The sequence below is a fragment of the Falco naumanni genome, chromosome 4 (assembly GCF_017639655.2).
Source record: "Falco naumanni isolate bFalNau1 chromosome 4, bFalNau1.pat, whole genome shotgun sequence".
In the NCBI taxonomy this organism is placed as follows: domain Eukaryota; kingdom Metazoa; phylum Chordata; class Aves; order Falconiformes; family Falconidae; genus Falco; species Falco naumanni.
The window spans coordinates 9874580-9898852 of record NC_054057.1 but is presented as its reverse complement, the minus strand read 5'-3'; the positions used below and the strand labels follow the sequence as shown (position 1 = coordinate 9898852).

Below are 24273 nucleotides of genomic sequence, written 5' to 3'. Positions count from 1 at the left end.
CGAGTAGAGCGGGTTAATGACTCATCTCTGCTGATGTTGCCCTTGTTGAAGCAACCCAGCATCCCGGTGGCTTGCTTTGCCACAGCAGCACTCTTTTCGTTCATACTGAGCTTGTTGTCCACTGGACCCCCAGGTCTCTTTCCATGGAGCCGCTACCCAGCTGGGTAGATCCCAACCTGTGCTGCACTCCTGGATTTTGTTTTCCCAGGTGCAAGACTATACATTTGTCTTGATTGAACTTCATAAGGTTCTTGTTAGTCCACTCTTCCAGCCTATCCAGATCTTCCTGTGGGGTGGCTCTCTCTTCCAAAGTGTCTACTTGCCCACACAGTTTGGTATCAGGGTACACTTGATCCCATCATCCAGATCACTTATGAAAATATTAAACAGTGTTAGGCTCAATATCGATCCCTGGAGGACTCCACTTGTGACAGGTTGCCGGTTTGAAAAGATTGGGAAGTCTGAGGTAAGTAAAGTCATTCTGAGTTAATGAGACTGAATCCTTCCAGAGTAGTTGTGCAAAGTTAACTACTCCTCCCTAGAGTAAACCCTGCAGTACATATGCTGAACAAGTCCTGCGGTATATTTGCGTAAGGTGAATAGAAAATACGTGAATATATTTTACCTTTGTTATTTGTTTGTTTAGAGAACTGGAGGGCTTGTGTGTTTGTCTTCTTATCTCATCTATAAATGGCCTGTGAATTTAGAATTCAGATAGGCACTTAATTTTTAAGGATTTTTGTAGGTTTGCTACTAAAAATATTTTTCTCATAAAGAAGTTAGTGAATGACCTTTTTCAAGAACAGGATTGTCATGCCACTACACTGCTTCATAAGCTACAGGTATTCTAACCCATGCTAAGTAGTCCATGGAAAAATTGTTTCCTCAGCTTTAATTAAAGGATAACTACTAGAACTTCAATCACTATTTGCCATTCACTTAAACAGAATGAAGTTTTATTCCTACTTGTTATTGTTTAGACATACTGAGCTGACTTTAATCTGTTCAATGTGTTTTACCACTGTTTTTAAATGATTAAGCTGAAGCACTTCATAAGAGGTGTCTCTACTCAAGGTTTCTGTCTTAACATCTGTGCCCTGATTTAGAAAAAGCTGTTATTATTATTGTGTTCCTTCCAGGAATTACAGTTTTACTGCAGTGGTATGAACCTAGCGTGTTTATGCTGGAAGTGCTTTGGTTGCTTTGACTGATACGCTAATACAGATGGACTGTAGAAAGAACGGTTGTTGCACTTTGAATTAATTTCCAGTTTAGACTAGTTCATATTTAAACCCTAAGAGCTGAGTAAATTTGTTCATCTTCATTAAATTAAAAGTGTATTTTTAATCTGCATGATCTAAGTAGAAGAAGAACTGTTTTTCAGAACTCCAGTCTACATAGCTAACAAGTTGAAAACTGTCAGGTAGTCTAGTTTCTGCTTTCCTAGTTCATATGAGAAAAGTGAATTTTGTGTCTGTAGTAGAACTTGATCTCATCTTAATTACCATGCTAGCTCTATACTACTGAGGCTTACTGGCACAATGTTTTGCCAACACAAAAACTTTGATAGCTTGTCAGTGTTGTTTATGCAGGTGGTCTCCAGAAGGAGAGTGCTAGTGTCCTGCATTGTCACAAGGCCTGCAGCTATGCTAGACTACTGGAGTGCTGGAAGTTCTATTATAGGATAGCTCTTAGCCAAATTAATTTGAGAACATGAGGAAAAGACAAATGCCATGCTGCGTTTGGAACAAGTCTTCGAGTTGCAACTAAACCTATACTACTCCAGTTTATTTGAAACTGAAATATTCAAATCAGCAATGTAAATAGTTTATCTAAACCATCAACACCTATTAAATTACTAGGAAATTTGTGTTAATTACAAAATGTAATGTTGACTTTAACCAACACTTGTGTTTTTTACTTTAAATTGAGGCTTTTTTAAAATATATGTGATACTAATAGTTCTGATACTGATATCATGGTTACTGAATAATCACAGCCTTACTCAAATAAAAGGAAATGGATTTTTGTCTCAATTGTGTGTTCAGCTTTGCTGGGTGTTTTCCCTGGTGAGTTCTGTGGCACTGGAACATTACATACAGGCTCTGGGTTGGACCACAGCAATCCTCGGTTGCACAGATGCCATGACTGCTTTTTTATTATCCATAGTTAAGGAGGGAAAAGAAATTTAAGTGACAGTGGCTTTATCTTAGTGTTTTCAGACATGGCTTATTTGTTTAATTGTAGTTTTTGTTAGCTTTTCCAAAAGTATTGAAGCTGTCTTGCTATTTGTTTCCAGCTGACTTAAATCCATTCACTGCTGTAACCTTGTATACAAGCTACTTTCATAACTGTGGCGTGAAACTTTTCTGTAAATCAAATCAATGACAAATGATCACTAGTCAGATCAGAGGCAGAACCACCCTATTTTCTGAAACTATTCAAGAGGAAGAAAATTGATGGTCAAGATGTAATTTTAAGGTAGCTCCATTTTGCACATGGAAGACAAGCACAGGGCTTGTTTATGATGTCTGCTAAGAACGCAGGAATGGGAATGCATGAGAGTGAAAGTATGAACAACACTCTCTACAGCTAAATTAACCTGCAGAGTAGACTGCTCAAAAAAACCTACAGAAAAGCTACAAACCCACTATGTTTTATAGTCTTCCAGCTAAGATTTTTGCTGTTCAATTTCTGTGCTGGAGCAGAAGTCAGGAAGGAGAACAAAAGCAGCCTTGGTGCCCATTCTTAGCTGTGCCAAGGAATGGACAGACCAGTGTAATCTCGTTTTGCCCTTTATCTCTTTAACATCCTCAGGGAGGCACAAACCAGCAATATCATTGCAGCACCCACACAAGAGCCCTGTGCTGCCTAAAGACATCTCTGATGGAGGCATTTAAAGCCTTTATCCTTCATATAAAATTACTTGAGAGCACCAAATCTGAACTTCCACATTTTCTCTGGTATCATGATTATAGGGCTAGTTTTCTACGCTTTATCCAGGTTATTTTTTCACTGAATTTAATGGGAGAGTTACCCGAGTTAGAAATTATACAACTGGATATGGAGTTACTCCTTCTGTCAGTAATTTAAGACTTGAACCGCTAAAACTTCACTGATTTCAGTGAAAACATATTACACTGGCCAGTAACAGTATAGCTGAGAAAAGGATCAATATCTGCATGTTTTCTGCTCTGTGACAGTACAGAAATCAAAACAAATGAGCATGGAATAAAACTCCACCTTTTTGTGTTCCTTTTTTTTTAACATACTACTTGAACATAAAGGGGTGGGGAGAGAAGTATTATGCAATATAATAATTGAAGCATTTTTATTTTTCTAGCTCATATGTATACCTCATGGTAGAGATGAAGACTTTTAATCTATTGTACCACTTACTCAATTTTTATGTTCGTTCAACTGTTACAGTGTTAATTTGTATTTTCCTTTGGAATCAAAGTGTGCTTCAGCTAATTTATCTTCCTCGTTCTGTCTCATAAAGTTCAAATTACTAGAAGTCACTGGATAGTTTTATGTGGGACTTTACCTACACAGGGGAGGGGGGTTTTATCCATGGTGATGTCAGTGGCTTTACATGGCAATGTCCTTATCCACTCAGGAATTATGAGAAGATTCAAAAAGTTCTGGTGATAAATATTTCAATAGTAGTATTTTCAGGCTTTTGCTAGAGATCACCAAGGGAGTTTTGAACCAAGACATGATGCTGTGATCTCGGTCAGGACCTTATGACAGGTCGATAGTAAGGGTATGAAACGCTTTTAAAAGAAAAAGAACCATCTAATTGTGATTCTTTGCTTATTGAGGAGCTGCCCACATCTCTGTCATAAGCCACCACTTCTGTTAGCTGATGACTTGGAGACCAGTAAAGCTTTTGATATGAAAACTTGTTAAAAGCCAAGAGCTTTTCTCAGGAAAAAAAAAAGGCTATCTGACTTCCAAAGGATTAATAAATCATGGATTTGAAATAAGCACTTAGCCTTACAATCTTGTCTTCGGTTGACTTCTGTCGTGGTTTAACCCCAGTGAGCAACTAAGCACCACACAGCTGCTTGCTCACTCCCCTGCTGCTGGGATGGGAGAGAGAACTGGAAGAGTTAAAGTGAGAAAATCCATGGGTTGGCATAAAGAGGTAAAGCAAAAGCTGCGCAAGCAACCAAAGCACAACATGGAATTCACTCGCTGCTTCCCATCAGCAGGCAGGTGTTCAGCCATCTCCAGGAGAGCAGGGCTTCATCACACGTAACTGATACTTGGAAAGACAAATGGCATCACTCCGAACGTCCCGCTTCCTTCTTCCCCCAGTTTATATACGGAGCATGACATTCTGTGGTATGGAATATCCCTTTGGCCAGTTCAGGTCAGCTGTCCTGGCTCTGCCCCCTCCCGGCTTCTTGTGCAGCTCTCGCTGGCAGAGCACGTGAAACCGAAAAGTCCTTGACTTCAGAGTAAGCACGACTTAGCAACAACTGAAACATCGCTGTGTTATCAACATTTTTCTCATGCTAAATCCAAAACAAAGCATTGTGCCAACTACCAAGAAGAAAATTAACTCTATCCCAGCTGAAACTAGGACAACTTCCTAGTACTGAGAATGCTCAACCTATTAACCTTGCAAGAGAGACCACAATTGGTAAATATTTAATTTTAATTGCATTTATCGTAATTGCCAATAATCGCTTACCATACTTACACCTACAGTTGGGTTGCTTTTGTCAGGTGCATGTTAAAAGGATGCGAATCAATAATCTTGCTAAATATGATTCCTGCATGGTAAAAATGGGGACACTTAAGGGCCCGGTTAAGAACTTAACACAATACTAAGAATTTAATAGTTTACCTCACTGACCCCAGTCCTTGTAGCAGACAGTCTGGTTCCTCTTCCTGCTACGTGGCTGTAACGTGGCATACCTAATTTGTAAAAGTCACCAGAGAAAAGTATTTACAAAGTGGCTTGCAAATCAAGAGCTAACCAGTACACAAAGCGGACGTCAAAGTGTTTCTGTAGGAAATACAAACCATTAATCAAATACAGTAGTTTTAGACATTTTTCAACTATGACATAGAAAATTTTCAATGCGACAGTATTTAAGGTGGTATCTTAACATCATGAAGTTCAACAAGGCCAAGTGCAAGGTCCTGCACATGGGTCAGGGCAACCCCCAGTATCAATACAGGTTGGATGGAGAAAGGATTGAGAGTAGTCCCGGGGAGAAGGACTTGGGGGTGTTGGTAGACAAAAGGCTCAACATGGCCTGACAATGTGCGCTTGTAGCCCAGAAAAACTGAATCCTGAGCTGCATCAAAAGAAGGGTGGCCAGCCGGCTGCAGGAGGTGACTGCCCACCTCTGCTCTGGTTTCCTGAGACCCCACATGAAGTACTGTGTTCAGCTTTGCAGCCCCCAGCATAAGCAGGACATGGACCTGTTGGAGGAGTCCAGAGCAGGACCACGAAGAAGACCAGAGGCTGGAGCACCTCTCCCGTGAAGACAGGCTGAGAGTGTTGGGAGTTGTTCAGCCTGGAGAAGAGAAGGCACCGGGGAGACCTTACAGCAGCTGCCAGTGCTTAAAGGGGGTTTATAAGAAAGATGGGGACAGACTTTGTAGTACGACCTGTTGTGACAGGACAAGGGGTAACAGTTTTAAACTAAAAGAGGGTAGATTTAGATTAGCTATTAGGAAGGAATTCTTTACTGTGAGGGTGGCTAGATGCTGGAACAAGTTTCCCAGAGAAGCTGTGGATGCCCCATCCCTGGCAGTGCTCAAGGCCAGCTTGGATGGGGCTTTGAGCAGCCTGGTCTGGTGGAAGGTGTCCTGCCCATGGCAGGGGGGTTGGAATCAGATAATTTTTAAGGTCCCTTCCAACCTAAACCATTCTGTGATTCTGTGATGCTGTGATCTTTGCAAGCCTGAGGCCTATGAAAATGTATAGAGCAGATACAAATTTGTAATCCTGAGCATATTGACAAATCATTGGAAGATTTAATTTTATTTTACTTTATTTCACTTCCCCTCAGCTCCCCAGGAGATTAAAATGTAATGTTATGTGCGCAAAATCTTTAAAGTCTCTCTCAGACTGTTCCAATAGTCTAAATCAGAGATGCCTCATAATTTATTCAGAAGAAATAGCTATGACATTTCAGTCATTCAGGATGTCAGGTGGGCAATGTCAAAGTATGTCTCCTGTACTCCTCTCAGCCTTCTCAAGAAGAACCTGCTGAACCTTCATTCGCAAAGATTAGCATCACATTTTCCAGTCTAAAGATATGTATTTGCAAATGCTACTACTGTCCGCAAAATTAATGACTCCAATGGCTTAATGACTTTGTGACTTACAAGCTCTGTATTCACCCTGTTGCAAGACCACTTGCAAAAACCCCAACTGCAGTTGTCCCTTACATCTCTGAAAGCTCTGACGAATAATCTACTCCCATGATGTACAATAGTTGACAAATCACAGTGGCTGAAGTATTTGTGGACTTCCAGAGCTACACAAGTATCTAAGAAATGGAGCAAGTGACAGGTATAGAACTAAATGTAGTAAACCATCTATCTGTTTTGATTGTTAAAAGATCTTGCAGAAACTGAACAATTAATTTCTTACATCTATGACTGTGCCAATGATTTCACAGCTGTTAATGCCATAATTTAGTGGTGTTTGCCCATAACAAAGTACTTGAAGGCAGTCCACCCACTCAAACTCCACTGATACAGAGTGTTTCTGAGCAGCCCTATGGTTTTAAGTGCTGGCAGCAAATGCTCTAATAACCATAATCTTTAGCAAATCTGAAGGCACATGGATGAAAACTGGCAATCTGCATGGACGGCTATGCCTAAAGTAGCAAGTAGTCTTTGATTATGTTATGATGGGGGATGAAAAAAAAATTCTTCCAACATCTACTCTGTGATTCAGTTTTGTGGTGGGGTGGGGAGGTTGTCACTGAGGTAGTGAAGGCAACTGTATGGCTGTCAAGAATACAAGGAAATATCAAAAATAGTAATAAAAACATGAATGGGGCTTTGTGATTTCATAATAGTGTCATAAACTGTAACCGTTCTTGAAGTTTTCAAGTTGGCTTAAGGACTATATGCAATCTTAGGTAACAGCATATAAAGAAAAAATGACACAGAGAAAACAGTATTTAGAAGAAGAGTTAAAGAGCAAACGTGTGACATTTACTATGTCGGTGAGATGCTATAATCATTAATTTTATTTCCCGTTCTTTCAGTTATTATAGTAGACTGATGTATTTGAATACATCAGTTTTGAAGAAAGACCCTAGCCTGGCAACACCACCTCTGCAAAATAATTATTATGCTATACAGCTTTTCTTGTAAGTGACTACATATTTCAATTTCTAGGTCTCAACAGAAAGCCAAGTTAATGAATGTTAAATCCACACATATATCCTGTATTCATGCTACTGAGAGAAGGAAAGAGCAATGCATTAGTGAATGAAGTGAATAAAAAAGACCGAGCTATGAAAACTAAGAGGATGCCTACCAAGGTACTGGAAGCCAAGAGGTTGTGCTCAGGAGGTAAACACTGGGCCCCAGCTGGAACTGAATCTTTCAAATTAGAGAAGCTGAATAGAGTTATAATAGCAAATGTGTGTCCTATTTTCAACAGGAAGGGTCACAGAAATAGGAACATGTTACCAGAAAGCAAAAAGGTAATATAAAGCAGTGGGGCAAACAGGAGAGAGATCTTCTGTTTGTTCCTATTGAGTTGATAGAACATGTCTGTTTTGAGAGAACATGCAAATAGTTTTCTTTTCTAAAAAAAGTATCATAAAATTGATGCTTTTCAAAAGCAATCTGTATCGGGCATCATCCTGGGTCCTGTCCTTTGTTGGTAAAATTGCTGTCAAAATTTATCCTGAGCAGAGATTATTCTCACTCTGTAGCATCTGCTACTGCAATTGTCGGAGACGGCTCAGGGATAGCATGAACCATTGGCCGGACCCAGGGGGGGCATTTCTTGTGCTTCTAATTACTAAAGCGAACAGAATGGTGGGAGATCCTTTCCTGCAGCTAAGGGCAAGGGTAGAGGAGAGGAGAGAACAGTAACACAAGACAGGACCTCTTCTGTCCTGGAAACCTGTATTTGCATCACATTATATATAATATGAGATCAAACTTTCACTGCTACTACTCAAACACCACTACTCGTTTGAGTTTGAATGAAGTTAAAGCGGTCTGATGTCTGCCAAAAAAAGAGAGAAAATATTATGACCATATATTGGAACAACTTCAGTGTTTTTACCCAGCACTATAAAGGCAAACAAAGTGAACATCTGTTATATTTAAATGTTTGCTTTAAAAAAGAAAATTTCACACAAGCTCATACTATATACATACATGGAAGTGTAAACTTCAATTCATTTCACTGAACTGAATTCGCAAGGGATTTTAACCCATATAACAGGCTGATACCAACGCATAGAACAGCATCAGTGGATTTCAGGGTTTTGAGTATTTCCTTCTGTATACCAGAAGGAAAATATGGGTGAGTTGCAAGTTCTTTGTCTTGTATCTTTGAGAAATCCTTTGGAGCCTAGCAATTACACAAAATATTTTTTTCATAGGAGGCAGGAGTATGCAGAAGGCTTTTCACCTTGCCCTGAGCAGAAGAATGGCATAAGAAAATTCTGAAGGAAAAGATTACAGACATCTCTCTGTTTTTTAAAATTATTTTTTAACAGGGTAAGGATGATTTTAGAAGTAAACATTCCATTCACCTAAAAGATGTGTTTTATGGTTTTGTGGTGTGTGGCTTTGGGTTTTTTAGGAAATTCTGCTGTTGTGTTGTTTGCACATCACCTTTAATATAGTGATTCAGACATCAAAATCTTTCTTTAAAAAGCATTGTTCACATCAATGGGCCCAAATTATTTTTAACACTCAGAGATCTGAGAGCACTAGCTGATCTCAGCATTGATATAAGAAGTTATTATGCAGATGTCCCCCTTTTAGCTCTACCACTTTATGATACCTCACAGCTTCTCACCTTTTCCAATCCTGAAAAATGAAACTTTTTTTTTCTGGAATGCCTTTAAATAATAAACTTTTGTATATGCTCAAAACCAGCCATATAATTTAGCAGCAAGAAAGAAAAGGAGAAGGAAACTTTGAACAGGACTTTTAATATGTTGAAAAACAAATGGCAGTTTACACCTTGGTGCTGTAGGTTATTGCTTTTCCTCTTCTTTGCTACTTGTTCCTACTTTGTGTTCATCTGAAAGGGAGAAGAATAGGTGATAAGTATTATTGACTCATTAGATTTCTCTTGCTGTTGAGATTAACATTAAACTATTAACATCTTCCTGCAATGCATCATTAATATATTTGTAAACAAATTGTATTGCATTTTGGCAACTAAGCCATGTAATTTTCATGTGAACATCTGGATTTTCCAAACTAATTTTAAAAACTGATCTAGTTGCTTAATTTTCTGCCTGCTTTTTAAAATTTAGCCTGAAGAGAGGCAGAACAGGTTAAAGGAAATATAGAGAGATCTTAAAACATGGAGAATATAATCAAATTTACCCTGGACCAGCAGTTCCCAACCATTATAGGTAGTCTTTGCAACTTTCCCTGTCCTACTTTTTTCATCTGCAATGCCTTCTCTCTTCTCTAGACACAAGGTGCTGCAGATGTGGACAACTGGGAATGAGGAAGAAGCAGAACTGGTAGGGTTATACAGCAGGGTTTCTTCTCCTTGCTCTCTGGGCATGCTTTCCTACTGTCTAGAGGAGAAAAACAGTGCTGAGGGCCTTGGTGATGGGTCAGAGAGCACCACTGCCTTCCTGTTCGCAGCCTGTGAACCTACGGGATACTCCCTTATTAAGAGATGAAAATAAAAGAGGCATCGGCAGCTACACTGCAAGGAGATAACTGGTTTAATGACCAAAGGGCTGATATATCTTGCTATTAGAAATAGATTTTATATTGTTCCGTATTGCAAGCAAACAATAGAATAGAGTCTAGTGGCAGAGTGAAAAATTAAAGATGAGTTATCAGTGGTTTACCTCAAACAGAGGGAATTTAAATTTAGTTAGGTTCCAGCAGAGCCTGTCTGTCCTAAGGTTGTTTCTATTTAATATTATAATTAAGCCTATTGGAAAGGAGAATGTGCTTACAAAATTTATGAATAAGAGCAAGTTGGAAGAGAGCGCAAGTACTGTGAAGGGCAGAACTGTCTTAACATATTGGAGTCGTGGCCCACAATCAGCAAGAAAGATTCACTTAATACATTTGGAAAATACAGTTGGAAAAAAAATTTTGGAAGAGCTTATTCTGGATAGCAAGATAAATATATGCCAATAATGCAGTAGTGTCACAAAAGAATGAAATAATGTAGTTTGGGAAATATTTGCAGGAAGGTCATGAATGAGATAATGAAGCAAATTATTCTGGAATGTTCAGCACTGTTAGGACCTCAGCTGGAACTCTGTCTGGTTTTTGCACTACACTCTTAAGAAGATGTAGACAAACTATAGGAGGTGCAGAAGAAATCGGGAGAAATGAGCGGTTCAGTCTGGATGGTTTCCCAAGGCCTCATTTAGACCTACATTTCTGTGAAATAATCTTCAAAAGTTTTATCTTCTGTTTGCCAAATGTACTTTGAATATTAAACTTTTGTAATTTTCCCATTTTCACCAAGGTTACATGACTGTAAGAGCCAGTTTGTCCATTGCAACTGTGTGAAACTCGGAAATCCTGATCTAGTTGAAATCTGTGTGGTTTAATACTAACTTCACTGAGACCAGGGTTTGGCCTGAAGTGTTTATCAAATTGTAATATTTACTTCTCAGTTTTGTTTTATAGTATGTTTTTATTGTAAAGTCTATAGTAAACATTAGTTGTGCATACAAGTAATTATTGTTTTCAGCATGTAGGAATAACTGGATCTAGATGAATAAATGCAGGGTTGAAATTTAGCAGATTTGATGTTTGTACCTTCAGTATGGTTGCCTTTTTGCCCTGGCCATGTTCTCTATGTCCTGAATTTCATCTCTTGTGAAACAATGATTCGTAACTAATTTTTGAGGATTACTTCTTGTTTGTATGGATTTGAATAAGTATGCCAGACATTTTTCTACAGTGATGCCATTAGTTACATTTTCTATAACTGTTCTTTATTCTTTCAAATTCATTAGAAGGTGACATAAATTCATAATTAAGATTAGGTATGCACTCAGACGTTTTAACAGCATTTGGTAGATTACAACTATCACATTTACAGGAATTCTAATTTGGAGATTTATATGGCTGGAGAAATGAGCTGACAGAAACGTCGTGAAGTTCAACACGGGGAACTGCAAGGTCCTGCACCTGGGGAGGAATAACGCCAGGCACCCCTGATATATGCTGGGGCTCCCTGGCTGAAATATAATAATATTTATTGTATTATGCCGAAAAGCAGTTAGACGGAAAAGGACCTGGGAGTCCTGGTGGACACCAAGGTGACCATGAGGCAGCAGTGTGCCCTAGTGGCAAGAAAAGCCAACAGTGTCCTGGGCTGCATTAGGAGGAGTGTTGCCAGCAGGCTGAGGGAGGGAATTTTTGCATCTACTCAGCACTGGTGAGGCCACAGCTGGAGTACTGTGTCCAGCTGGGCTCCCCACTACAAGCCAGACGTGGACATACTGGGGAGAGTCCAGCAAAGGTCCACTGAGATGGTGCAGGGATTGGAGCGTCTCTCCTGTGAGGCAGGGCTGCGAGCTGGGACTGTTCAGCCTGGAGAAGAGAAGGCTCAGGGGGATCTCAGCGATGTGTGTCAACCCCTGAAGGGAGGGTGCAATGAGGACGGAGCCAGGCTCTCTTCAGTGGCGCCCAGTGACGTGACCAATGGCAACGGGCACAAAAATGAAACACAGGAGGCTCTGTCTGAACTTCAGGAAACACTTTTCCACTGTGAGGGTGACTGAGCACTGGCACAGGTTGCCATGGGGGACTTTGGAGTCTCCATCGTTGGAGATGGATATTCAGAAGCCATCTGGACATGGTCCTGTGCAACTGGCTCTAGGTGACCCTGCTTGAGCAGGGCGGATGGACCAGATGACCTCCAGAGGTCCCTTCCAACCTCAGCCGTTCTGTGAGTCTGCGATTCTGGCAATACCTAGGAAACAGAAGTAACCTGCGTCTAAATATTGATTGAAAGAAGAGGGCGTTACAGAACCAAACAATGGAAAATATTAGCAAAAAGCATATGGTTAAAAGAGAAAAAAGTTAGGCTTCATACTTCTGTGAACAAAGATTCCTGAGTGCAATTATTACTTTCTAAGATTATTTATCCCATCAGTAATTTTGTTGAGAGATGTCTAGGAATGTTTTCATCACCTAGATGATCATTTACGGTCCTTGCTTCTTTTATATCTAACATCCAATTTAAATTTAATCACTTGTCTTTTTCTTCTGAGTTTTACTCTGAAATTTACACTGTTCCTTTTCAAAAATAGTGCCTTTGTTTTATTTTTAATTTTAAATAAAAGAAGTAATGGTGTTCTTTTCATAATAAGTCCTCATGCTCTACTATGTTTGAAAAGATTAAATACTTAGATATCTCTATTTAATTTGCCAGATTCCTGTAAAGAAAGTTTTTGTTTACTTCAATATTACGTTTCCTAAAAACGAAAGTATATGTGCACCTTTGTAGTTTGTGTAGCGTGGAATAAGGTTGGTTATAGATTTATTTGTCATGTGCAGTGTTGACTATAAGACAGACTGTTCATTCCATTAGACTGCCTGCCCTCTTGTCATGGATCATTTAACATGTACCCTAGGATTCTCAGTGATTTTTAAAAATTATTATTTTTGAACAATTTGACCGATAGAAGTTTTTTGTTAGGGAGCTGTCTTCATCTTCCTACTGTTGCAGGCCTTTCTATATCCTTGTAAGGTTTCCTATTTAGAAATTCAAAGGTAGGCAATTCTCCAAGGCATAAAACTGTTTTATTGTGTGTTTTTCTGAATAGAAATCCCAGTCCATAAATATAGTTGTCCTTGAGATTTTATTCTCCCTCTTCTACTACCTGAAGTTAACATTGTACACCAGGCTACACAGTCAGTATGTATTTTTAGCTCAGGGTGAATGTCTCCAGTCTGTTTCCTTACAGATGCTTCTTTTCAAAGTTACCCTTAAGGGATTAGTTAGTAAAACTTTAATGTTACAAACTTTGTTCCAAGCAGAATTTACACACCTGAAAAGCAAACTGCCAATGTAAAAGTTCTGTTAAGTCTGCTGAGTGACTTCGGAAGCTAGAATAAGTGGAGCACTTAGAACGTGAACTACAAATCAGCCTTTTATCATTCGCACTCATGCCACTCGCAAGTCCTTCGCAGTCTTGTCAGGTACCTCCCTTAGAGACCCTTCGGGTGATTTTGGCGGTACATCTAGAGATCGTAGAAACACGCGAGTGCAGCAGATGTCAGCATTCCTAACGGAGATCACTTGCCTATTGCCATGCATGTGGGCAGTGTGACAAGTAGCCTGAATAGATGTCTTCTGGCCCATGAGGGAGAGTTTTGTGCTGCTGACCCTTCACTGCCATGGGTATCCAAACCCTGAACTACTGGTAAGCCTGACAATCCTAATCCTTGCCTGCTGTGCAGACCTGCCTTCTGTGCACGGGTAGTTACCCACATTATAAATCGAATCTCTTCATCTAGCAACAAAGAGGGATTTAAACTGTTTATATATGCAGGATATGTGGCTATTTGTTAGTTTCCCATTTACTAAACAACTGCTCATAGCTAGGCTTGTCCATGATCGGAAGGATTTGTCTGTTGACTGGGCTGTCATGACGTGAGGAAGCAATAGAGTGAAGCTAGTTTGTATGTGATGTAAGAAGAGCATTAAAGTATGCATTTCAATATCTGGCATGATAAATGTCTCTTTTTCCATAGCTGATAGAGATATATTAGTGAAATATCTGACATGATAAATGTCTCTTTTTCCATAGCCGCTAGAGATGTATTAGTGAAATATGCAGAATTTTTATGTTGGATTTGCAGTTCACTTCTTCAGATAAATGTAAAATCTTCTTACAGTGATGCTTCTTTGCTTGTTATCCTTTATGTATGCAATCTTCTGCATTTTGAAATTTGTATTTATCATAGAGCTGAATGCATACTGAAGTAAAACAGAATGTATATGCATTCATCTGTCACTGTGATATTATCTTGTGCAGCTCCCCATGTCCCTTTCTGCCTCCAGTGCTGTAAGACCTTGCTTTACTATTTATTCACCCTTAGTATCTGGTCTTTGTCTCATAAATCACATTGACAATGAGCCAAATCTGAAATACGTTCTGTCTTAACATGAGACTGTTTTGCCTCTTGGATGCAGTTAGAAAGTACATAAAAAACCCACAAGATTTTAATTCTGTAATTTTTATTGTTTTCTTTTTAATACTGCTGTGATCTTTCTCTACTAGGACTCTTACTTGTTTTCCTAAGTAGCTTATTCAAATATCGCTTGATTCCTCGTTTTATTTCTTTAGTTTCAATCCACCCAGCTCCTCATAGCTTTGTACATCTGTTCTAATTTTCTCTTGCTCCTTGATTCTTTCAGCCCTTTCAATGCCTTTCCTGCCTATTCATATTGACACTCTTCTTTCGACTTCCTAGATATTTGATAGAATTTTTAATTGCAGTCACACTATTTCTTCACTGCAGTCAGGAGAAAATGGGTGGTGATTATTTGTGAGGAAGCATTTGATATTTATTATATTTCCTCCTAAGGGTTTGAGATCTGGCCCTTAAGTTATTGTGGAGTGTACGTCAGTCTGTCAGTCAGCCTGCATTTGAGTATCAGTTTGTTATCCAACTATGAACGCATCTTTCACCTGTCAGACGCCTGGGTGGTGTCACCCCAGCTTTGCAACTTGCAGCTTTCCGGATGCCAAGTGTCAAAGAACAACCAGTATTTCTCCATGAGCCAGGGCCCCCAGCCACGTGCAGCACGGCTGGTGCGATGCTGCCTGGTGCACAGATTAACAGTGAAATGGGAACAGCTTTCGAAACAACCCTCACCAGGGCAGCAGTATGTGATTTTACATCAGGGACTCTCCTTCCTCGTGTAGCCTTCAGGCCAATTAACCGTGCAGTTTTCCATCTCTGCAGCAAGTGAGAAAGGCTGCTACAGAAAACAGGCTCAGTCACCGTCTGACCCTGTGCACTAAGTATCGGGGGGAGGGGGGGCGGGGGGCGGTGGTATGTGATCGTTTAATTAGAGACTGTATTATGGAAAGTGAGGCATCACAAGCAATCCTAATCCTGGCATTTCAAAACTTGTAAAATGCTTTGGGTTTGTTGTATTAAAGACTTCTTTTTTTAATGTGCTATTGCCTGTGATTTTACCAATGCATGTTGAATAAAAAGAAATGTCATCGCTGCCATCTACAGAGGTCATCAGCAAAGCGGTAACTGCTACATTAACTGTAGAAACTCCTGCCAACTCAAGCTGACAAGCCAGCTCATATTAGCAGAGTGGTTGTCACCCTTTACATGGGCCATTTCTAGCCTTGTTTCAAAGACAGTTGATAACAGCAGGGTAACAGTGAGGCCTCGGCGGTTTTGTCTCACCTTTAAAATCCCCCTGATTCTCCTGCTTAGGATGCCTTCCTCAGCCCCAGCCCTTGCTGCCTGTCCTCCTGCAGGGGGGTGGATTATTTCCATTCTTCAACTGTTGTGCATACTCAGCATCCCAGCTGCTCGCCTGAAATCCAATGAGTCATTTTTATCATCACCATCTACTCCCTTTGCTTCTTCCAGATCTGCAGATATATTTATGCAGCATGCTGCAGTGCAGTGGATGCATAAATCACTTACTTATACGAGTATATGCACAGGTACTGCAAGTATCCCAGCGGCAGCAGCATGGAGCTCAGATAGGTTAATTTTTCTTACCAAGTATTCTCCTTTCACAAGCTTCTGCTGCCTGGCTATACACTTGGCTGCACCTGGTTAAAGTATCCTGAAAGAATATGCATATCCAGTGCTGTGATGACAACCACCGTCAATGATTTTGTACCTCACAGAGACTCTTTGATCTGTAAAACAGTGTAGTTGGCAGCCAATACATGTTTTAAAATCAAATGCTTGTTTAATGAAGGGAAACACTGTGTGTGTCTTTTGATATGCTGTATCTGGATTCATCGCTGCTTACAGTACATGACAGGTTTTGAAAAACAAAGCTGCTACGACTTTCCTTTCTGTACTGTCACCTACTGGGATTGCAGATATTGTAGTTATCCTTGGAGCAGTTAAAGCAGTAGTGGTAAAGACAATACCTGTGAATCTCTGCTTTAAAATTCTGCATGAGTATAGTTATAGCCTATAATTTTACGTAGAAGAGAATATATGGCTCCACTAAGCCATGCCGATGGTGATAAATATGAAAAGATACAAAGAATTTATTTGAAAATTTCTGAAGTCAGAAAATTGTAGAGATAAAATAAAATCTCAGAGAAACCCTGCCCTTCAACAAGAAAACTTTTAACTGAAGGTGGCATGTCCGGAAACTAAGTAAATGAAAATTATGAAAATGCAAGACGAGTGTTAAGAAAACAGAGATATTTGATAGCTCAGAGATAACTCAGTCCTCCAGGTTGGAGGAAAATGCATCACTGTGACATAAGCCTGACTTACCCAGAGATTTCCACTAGAATTAGCAGCAGTACAGTAATTAATCATGGTGCTATCTGGATTTCCAAAGTTATGTTCCAGAACTTTTTACAGCACCCTTGTACCAGCCAGAGCTCCTGTTTCTCTGGGGCTGTTGATACGGTTGTAGGCCTGGCAAGGACTTTCTGGGACAATTTTGCTACTCTCTCCCTAATGCAGGTCACACCAGATGTATTTTCCTTTCATTTACAAATTTATTAATCTTCATCTTGAAATTATTAATGTTTTTTGTTACCATTACTCCCATTGACAAGCTGTTCCAAAGCCTCAAAACTCTCTGAGGATTAAAAATACTTTCCTAATTCCTAGGTTAAATGTATTCACAATCCATTTATACCACTTTACATTTATTATAAAACCCCCTGTCCTTTAGGCTGCATCCCTTTCTCCAAAATGTCATTTACCATCTGATTTCTGTGTGTTCATTTTCTCTGGCAACCTTCAGTTTTGAAGACTAGGTACACTGCACTCTCTCAGTTGCATGTCAGAGAGGGGCTCTGTGCTCTCTTTATCATCTGAGTAGCTGTGCTCCGATGTGAATTCACCTCTCCGGAAGAGTACACAGAGGGTACATAGCATTTGAGATAAGAATTCAGCATTTTAAAACCCAGGAGTATTCGGGTATCTTTGCCGGAAACACCTCCCTTTGATATTCTTTGCGATACTTTGCCTTTTTCACAGCTTTGCACATTTTGCCTCGCTGTCTGAGTGGCTGACAGTTTTCCGTGACTGTCTTAAGTGTTGCTTTTCTTCTGGTATTTCCAGCTCTCAGCTCATCCTGAAGATTCTTCTTGTTGCTCCCCAGCAGCGTGACAGAGCACTTACACTACCACATTTCATTCCATTTTATTATTCCGTTCATTAAGGGCATCCAGATTTTCTTAAGTCTATAGCCTGGTCTGCCTCCGGGCTCCATTCCATACCCCACGTATGCAGAAGCAAATGGAGAAGGGAAGGAGCATCCATCTTCTCCTCCAGCATCTCGCAGGCATCACTCATACACGCAGCTTAGTGCAGCATCGCGAGTTCTACCTCCTCGACTGTACTTACCAGGGTGTAGGAGGGGATGGCTGCTGTGCATAAACTCTGACAGCAAGGGGGCTTATCTTTGCTAGTTCTTTAGCTACAGTACACATTTTTACCAGTTCCTGTCTTTAATATTTAAAAAGAATGTTTCCACATTGTTGAAATTTCCTTTATAAGCATAAGGGTAGAATTATAATTCTGATTTTATGTTAAAGTCTTTTTTGGCTTCTACTCTGAAGACAAATTATGCAGAAAAAAGTAGATTTAATAGATATTTTTTCATTCCTATAATTGTGGAAAATGTAAGGATCTCTTCTTTATCCTCCTGAGAAATCTGACTCCAACTGCATAATTAGGTGGCTGTAATAAAATGAAAAATTGCAGGATCAAAAGAGATATACCCGGTTCTATTTCCCATCAATATAAATATACTTCTGGTCTAAAATTACACGGGAAGTGGCAATGAAGTATACTAGAAATTCAGTCAGTGCTTGGGCTATGCGTTTGTATGTCAGTGCATCTCTTATTGATACAGGCAGTGTGTCTCTTGTTACCTGCAGATATGTTATGAAATCTTGAATTTATAAAGCCTGTAAAACTCTTTTGCTATGGCCATGGCTGCCTTGGTGCGGTCTATGTGACATGGAGATGAAGGTCAGCTTTTGTTTTCCTTGGAAAAAATGGGAACCTGACATGGCCTGATCAATGAAAAATACTTAACTAATGTTCTCTAGGTGTATTCTGTCCTAAAAACTGGACAATACTGAATCTGATAAACCATTGACCAGATAGTTTTTCTCCAAGCAGTTGTTGCACAGCGGTCAAGCAATTAATAAAAACCATACGTTTAAAAGAGCCGTCTATTAATTCACTGAACACGACCAAACACATCATTTTAGCCTTATTTTCCCCTTTCACAGTGGTGAAGATCTGTATGCCCTGCTGGTTATTGCCATGTTTATTGAAAAAGATCTCGAAATAACACCTAAACGTGACATAAACAACACATAGGGGAAGAAATTACAGTAATCTGCACAACAGATGGATAGACAGCATTTTGCTCTTCTAGTTACCTGCTGCCAAAGTCATTCCATGGCACTAAAACCCTGTGAGCCACAAGGGAGAGGTAAAATAAGTTGATCTGTTAGCTGACCTAATGAAATCGCCTTTCCTGGTGATTTGTATTCCAGATCTGTGTGGTCGTCCACCTTCTTCCTCCGCCGTATCTCCCCTCCCCTCCCCTCCCCTCCATTCCCCCTCCTCTTCCCTTGCAGCCAGCAAGGACATGGGATGGCACATGGCATGGCTGGTCACGATCTAAACAGACTGTGGACTCATGCTGAGTGGGGGCACTAATTAAGGTGCCCTTTCTGTCGGGCTTTTCTATCCAGCTGCCAGTTATCAGAAAATGTGTAGGCACTTACGACGTTTGGTATCTCTGTCCATCTGTCAGATTTGTCTGAAGCGGGCCAGTCGTTTCCATCGTTATCAGGGGTCTGTGGAGATACAGAGTGGCCACAGAAGCCTTGTTTCCTTAGGGTAGCCAGTCAAAAACCAACTGAAAATTAAAGGTTTGGTTTGTTCGTTTCACTTAAATAAATACGTACCTGCAGGGATGGTTGTGAACTGCGATAGACGCTGCATCCTTAAAACTTTGACAAAACCAAGCAAAACAAACTGCTTCTAGAGCAGACGTGGAAGCAGTTCCTAGTCTTGGACTGCTCTAATGAAAGCTTGGAGTTTGAGACAACCCACCCAGAAAAAACAGCAGACTTCTTGTATTTACTCGGCAAGGAGAGCTCTTCAGAGAATTATGCAGCGAGTAACGTTCGTTATAGTCCTTGTAATTCACCTGTCTGCATTTCCACTGGTAAAACAGTTATTTCAAGCAATCCTATCCATTGGAAATTGTCCTGCTTTTCCTTGTAGTACTCTGCTTTTTCCTTTACACCTGTTGTGTTCGTTAAAACGACCTTCTGTCCCATCGTGGAGTGGGATAGATCGTGGTGTTACTAATAATGCCCCGGAAAACCGCCAGTCCTGCAGTTTTCATTTGCAGAATCAAGAATCATCTGGCTAAATCGACGTGGCGATGCAGTTTAGGTGCTGGACAGAAGAGGGTACCCTTCAGATAGCCTGAGAGAAGAAAAGACCTTGGCTGCGGACACTGAAAACAGCCAGAGGTCGGCAAGCTCCCCGTGCCGAAGGAACTCTCCCGGTGCGGGGATGCTGTGCAAGCCCCGCAGCCGGCGCTGTATGGCCTGCAGGAGAGCTCCCCTGCACGCTGCAAGCTGCTTGGACACTTTAATAAAGACTGCCACATCGCTCCACGTGAACAGCAGGAGGATGAAATTACCAGTCACTGGGCTGGTGTCTTGATGCAGGTGCAGAACACTGAGTACAGCGTGCAGGGGGTGAACTATGCTGTTAATATTTCTGCTGCATTCAGAAGATGGCTGCAAGCATGTAGATTTCATGTTGGGTGCACACACTGGAGCCTCCATACTTTTCAAATCAATGCTTTAGAAGGTTGTCACTTAAGACTGTATCTCATAAACCACCTGAAGAAACTAATCCTGTGCTTGGCTGTCTGCATGCAAATGTGATTTTTGACTCATACTGCTGGATTCCTTGATGTGTATGCTCCTACAGGGGTAAGTTTGTATTGGCTGCATTGAACAAGCAAAAATGCTTCCACATTGTAAAACACTCCCATAACATTGATTCAAATGTAACTCAGTTACACAAGGTAGTTCACAGCGTAGTTATAGCTGTGCGAAGCATTTTATTCAGAGCTGGAATTTGACTTAGTGTGATAACCAGGCAATAAACTCCGAGTCAGCTGTCAACTGCTGTAGAAATGAGGCATCGCCAGAGCTTAAAGATCTACTCCAAACATTTCTATCACATAATTCATATCTCCTGAGTAGATATTTCCACCATTTTTGACAAGGATGAAAGAAAATACTGTCTTTGGGTAGATCTAGGGAAGCTAAATAAAGCTGTAATGGTTGCAAGCCAACCATGTCAACACACAGCATTAATGCAAGTGTTCAGGGTGCAAAGATGCTTTTAAATCTTGATTTACACTGTTTTGCAAATTAACAGAGCCCTTACAGGCCTCACATGGTACTCATTGGATCATTTTTGTATCTAAAGCATATGCCATATGTTTGAAACTGAATCTAATGGTTTTAAAGGAACTAACGGTCAGTGTCTTCAATAAGCAGCCTGGAATCCAGCGTTAGCTGATGAGTCATGAACCAAGGAGAAGGACATTTAAAGGACATTGAATCATAGAATGTTTTAGGTTGGAAAAGACCTTTAAGGTCATTGAATCCCACCATAATGAAAGCAAGCATCACTTGAGATGCTGATTTTTCACAGATATAACTTAGCAGAGGAGAAATTAAGGCATCTGTGTATAGATGATCCACTTATATTTACTCACAAAGTTTCAAAGTGCTTTTGAGATCAAAAAGGAAACACACTACAGTATATTGGCTTAGCAGAATTGAAATTTCATGTTTTCAAACGCCACTTCAGATAGAACTGTCTTTTCAGGGGAACATACTTTCCCTGCTGGAACCAAACCAGGTGCAGAATGATTATGCTATGATTATGCAAGCCCCACCACTAAGACCATTACAAGTATTTTAATCTTCCTTAATTCTTACATTATGGTATGAAAACTTCATTCCAAACTATGTTTCATCTGTAAAACTGTTGAAAGCATTAAATCTAAAGTGTGTCATGAACATATTTATCGCATCTTCATTTTGAATCGGTGAAAACTGTAATTATGAGTGACCAGAGCTTGTAGTGTTGTGCTACTTTGTCTTTGACGAATGAGGTAGAAATGCCTTGGGATATGTTTTGTAGCCACATTTACCCAAATACGTGAGGTTAAACCTGAGAAGACCATTATGGGCTCTTCAAGCACAGTTACAGAAGCCAAGGGAAAAGCATTCCATCCTTGGAGGAGAAATACTGGCTTGCACAGGAATATTTGGAAGAGGGACATCTTGCCTTTTGGCTGTAAATTCAGCTTCACACGGATCATGTTCCTTTGCCCATTATTGTACAGTCAACACTGAAAAGACTCAGAGAAGTGGGAAGTAATATTATTTTCTTTATACGTGACATAGAAATCAAATCAGGAGATGAAAATGCCATGTTTGACTGCTTGTTTTGCTCATCTTTATCTTCCCTGAATACTTTGAATACTTAAAAGTACTGTCTTCTACTGTGGCAGCAGTGGAACAAATCAGGTATGTCTTTGCTGCAGTTTCAGAAGAATAATATAAAGCTACTTGTTCGGCCAGTCTTCTTGAGCAGAAATTATACGGCATCCTGGCAGCAAAATAGACTAATAATCATAACAAATTTAATTAATCTCTGCTATGCTTTGAACTAGACTGAACTCTCCCTGCAAGACAGGGGAGTAACTCATAAATGTATTATTATAGAGGAATTAGAGTGTCACATTTAACCCCAGCCGGCAACTAAGCACCCCACCGCTGCTCATCACAGTGGGATGGGGAAGGGAATCAGGAGAAAAGTAAAAGTGAGAAAACTCATGCACTGAGATAAAGACAGTTTAATGGGACAGAGAAGGAAAATAATACTAATAACAACAATAATAATAGTAGTAGTAATAATAATAATGACAACAACAACAACCACAATAATAATGGAATTAGAATATAGAAAACAGGCGATGCACAATGCAGTTTCTCACTGCCTGTGGACCAACGCTGAGCCAGTTCTCAAGCAGCGTCCCCTCACCTGGCCAGCTTATGTATTGAGCATGATGTCCTATGGTATGGAATGTCCCTTTGGCCAGTTTGGGTCAGCTGTCTTGGCTGTTTCTCCTCCCAACTTCTTGTGCCCCTTCAGCCTTCTCGCTGGTAGGGCATGAAAAGCTGAAAAATCCTTGGCCTAGTATAAACACTACTTCGCAACAACCAAAAACATCACTGCATTATCAACATTATTCTCATACAAAATCTAAAACACAGTGCTGCACCAGCTACTAGGAAGAAAATTAACTCTGTCCCAGCTGATACTGGGACATAGAAGCAAAACCAATACACTTTGTTGATGATGCACATCAGTGGGTTGTCAAAACAGTGATTGTAAGTTCTCCGTCAGTAGGCAGGTCTGGATGGTCAAGTTTCTCTCACTTGACAAAGCAAGGATGAGTTGGTACAAGCTGATGCCACCCTGTGTTTTTATCTGAAGAGTGGCAATCAACACTACAGACCTTGTTGCTCATTTGCCATTGACAAATGTTACGGTGTCATATTAATAGATTTCTTCAATAAATGGCCAGAAGTAGTCTCTATCAGAGATCCATCTGCTTCAGTCATAACTGTCCATTTACTCTTTTCAGCAGAGAAAGAAGCTCAGAAAACGAATGTCCGCAAACAGATGACAATTCCTATCTTTGCAACTTCAATATTTTTCCTGAGGAAAAGAGAAGTTGTTGTATGTAGACAACAGCCAGCATTGTATCCTCAGGCTAATGAAGAACTAAATGCTACAATAAAGCTTTGAAAGAAAGATGAGACCCTCTGAAACTGAAAGGAAAATATGGGGAAGTGGGGAACTCCCCACAGCCAAGTGAAAGATTTTCAAAGCAGAAGGTAAATGCTGTTGTGTTACAGGTACTTGGACTAGAAACACCCATGTGCTAGGATTCGAGGGAAACTATCCAACAGAAACAGGACAAATGAAAAATGAAAAATGTTAATAGATCCGTTTTGTGCTACCAAGGATCTGCAATTTGCAAATAAATTTGTGAGAATACATAACCCTGTTAGATGAGGGGATCACAGTTTACACCTCAGTGCTGTTTGAGTAAAAAAAGGGACCTGTTATTACAACTTACCTGATGGATAAACACGAAGAGTTTTTCACTGTGCATGTCTTACCTATGGCAAAGTGGAGGCATTTTGGCGTGTTCACCTGTGAGCTGTGCTTTGTGTTAGTTTTTCCAGTGTAAGATGCACGTTGGAGGATGTAACATTCGCTGTGAGTCCCAAAAGCAGCCTTTCATCGGAATTACTTAGTTCTACGTCAGTTTGTGAATTTGTTTCTTAGTTACTTGGCTACTTATACTGGCTGCATAGTTAGTGAATACTAATGAAATAAGCTTATGAAATGTCTTTCTACATGGCTAGACAACCTGTAATCATCAAAATCTGTCAGATCAGTAGCAGTCAAGCAATGCTTTTCATCTGGTCTCCTGCTGTTTGTATCACTCTTTCCCTTTGATGATAGCTTCTGTATCTATTAGCCAATGCAAATTTGGCAAAGGAGCAAAGGATTACAAAGATAGGAAGTTCCTGTGAGCTTTGGGCAAATGGTTGCCCCCAGTGAAGGAAGGGCTGACACTGATGTGCACGAGTTACATACTCTAGTTAATCTGCTGCTACTCCGTCAGCACAGGGGACCAGTCAGTGCCATTGCAGGGCAGTCACATTGCTCACAGTCTTGCACTGTCAGACATTGGGAGGCACGGTGGAGATGGGG

The 24273-nt window shown here is 40.3% G+C and overlaps 1 protein-coding gene across 1 annotated transcript in view; it reads right to left on the bottom strand.

The window, feature by feature from the left end:
* The window catches only part of DAZL (deleted in azoospermia like), a 59958-nt gene extending 36293 nt beyond the window's left edge, over positions 1–23665 (bottom strand). Inside the window, exon 1 of the mRNA XM_040593561.1 lies at positions 23630–23665. Within this exon, the coding sequence (XP_040449495.1) occupies positions 23630–23665 (36 nt within the window). The remainder of the gene's footprint in view (positions 1–23629) is intronic.
* Between the last annotated feature and the right edge of the window lie 608 nt (positions 23666–24273).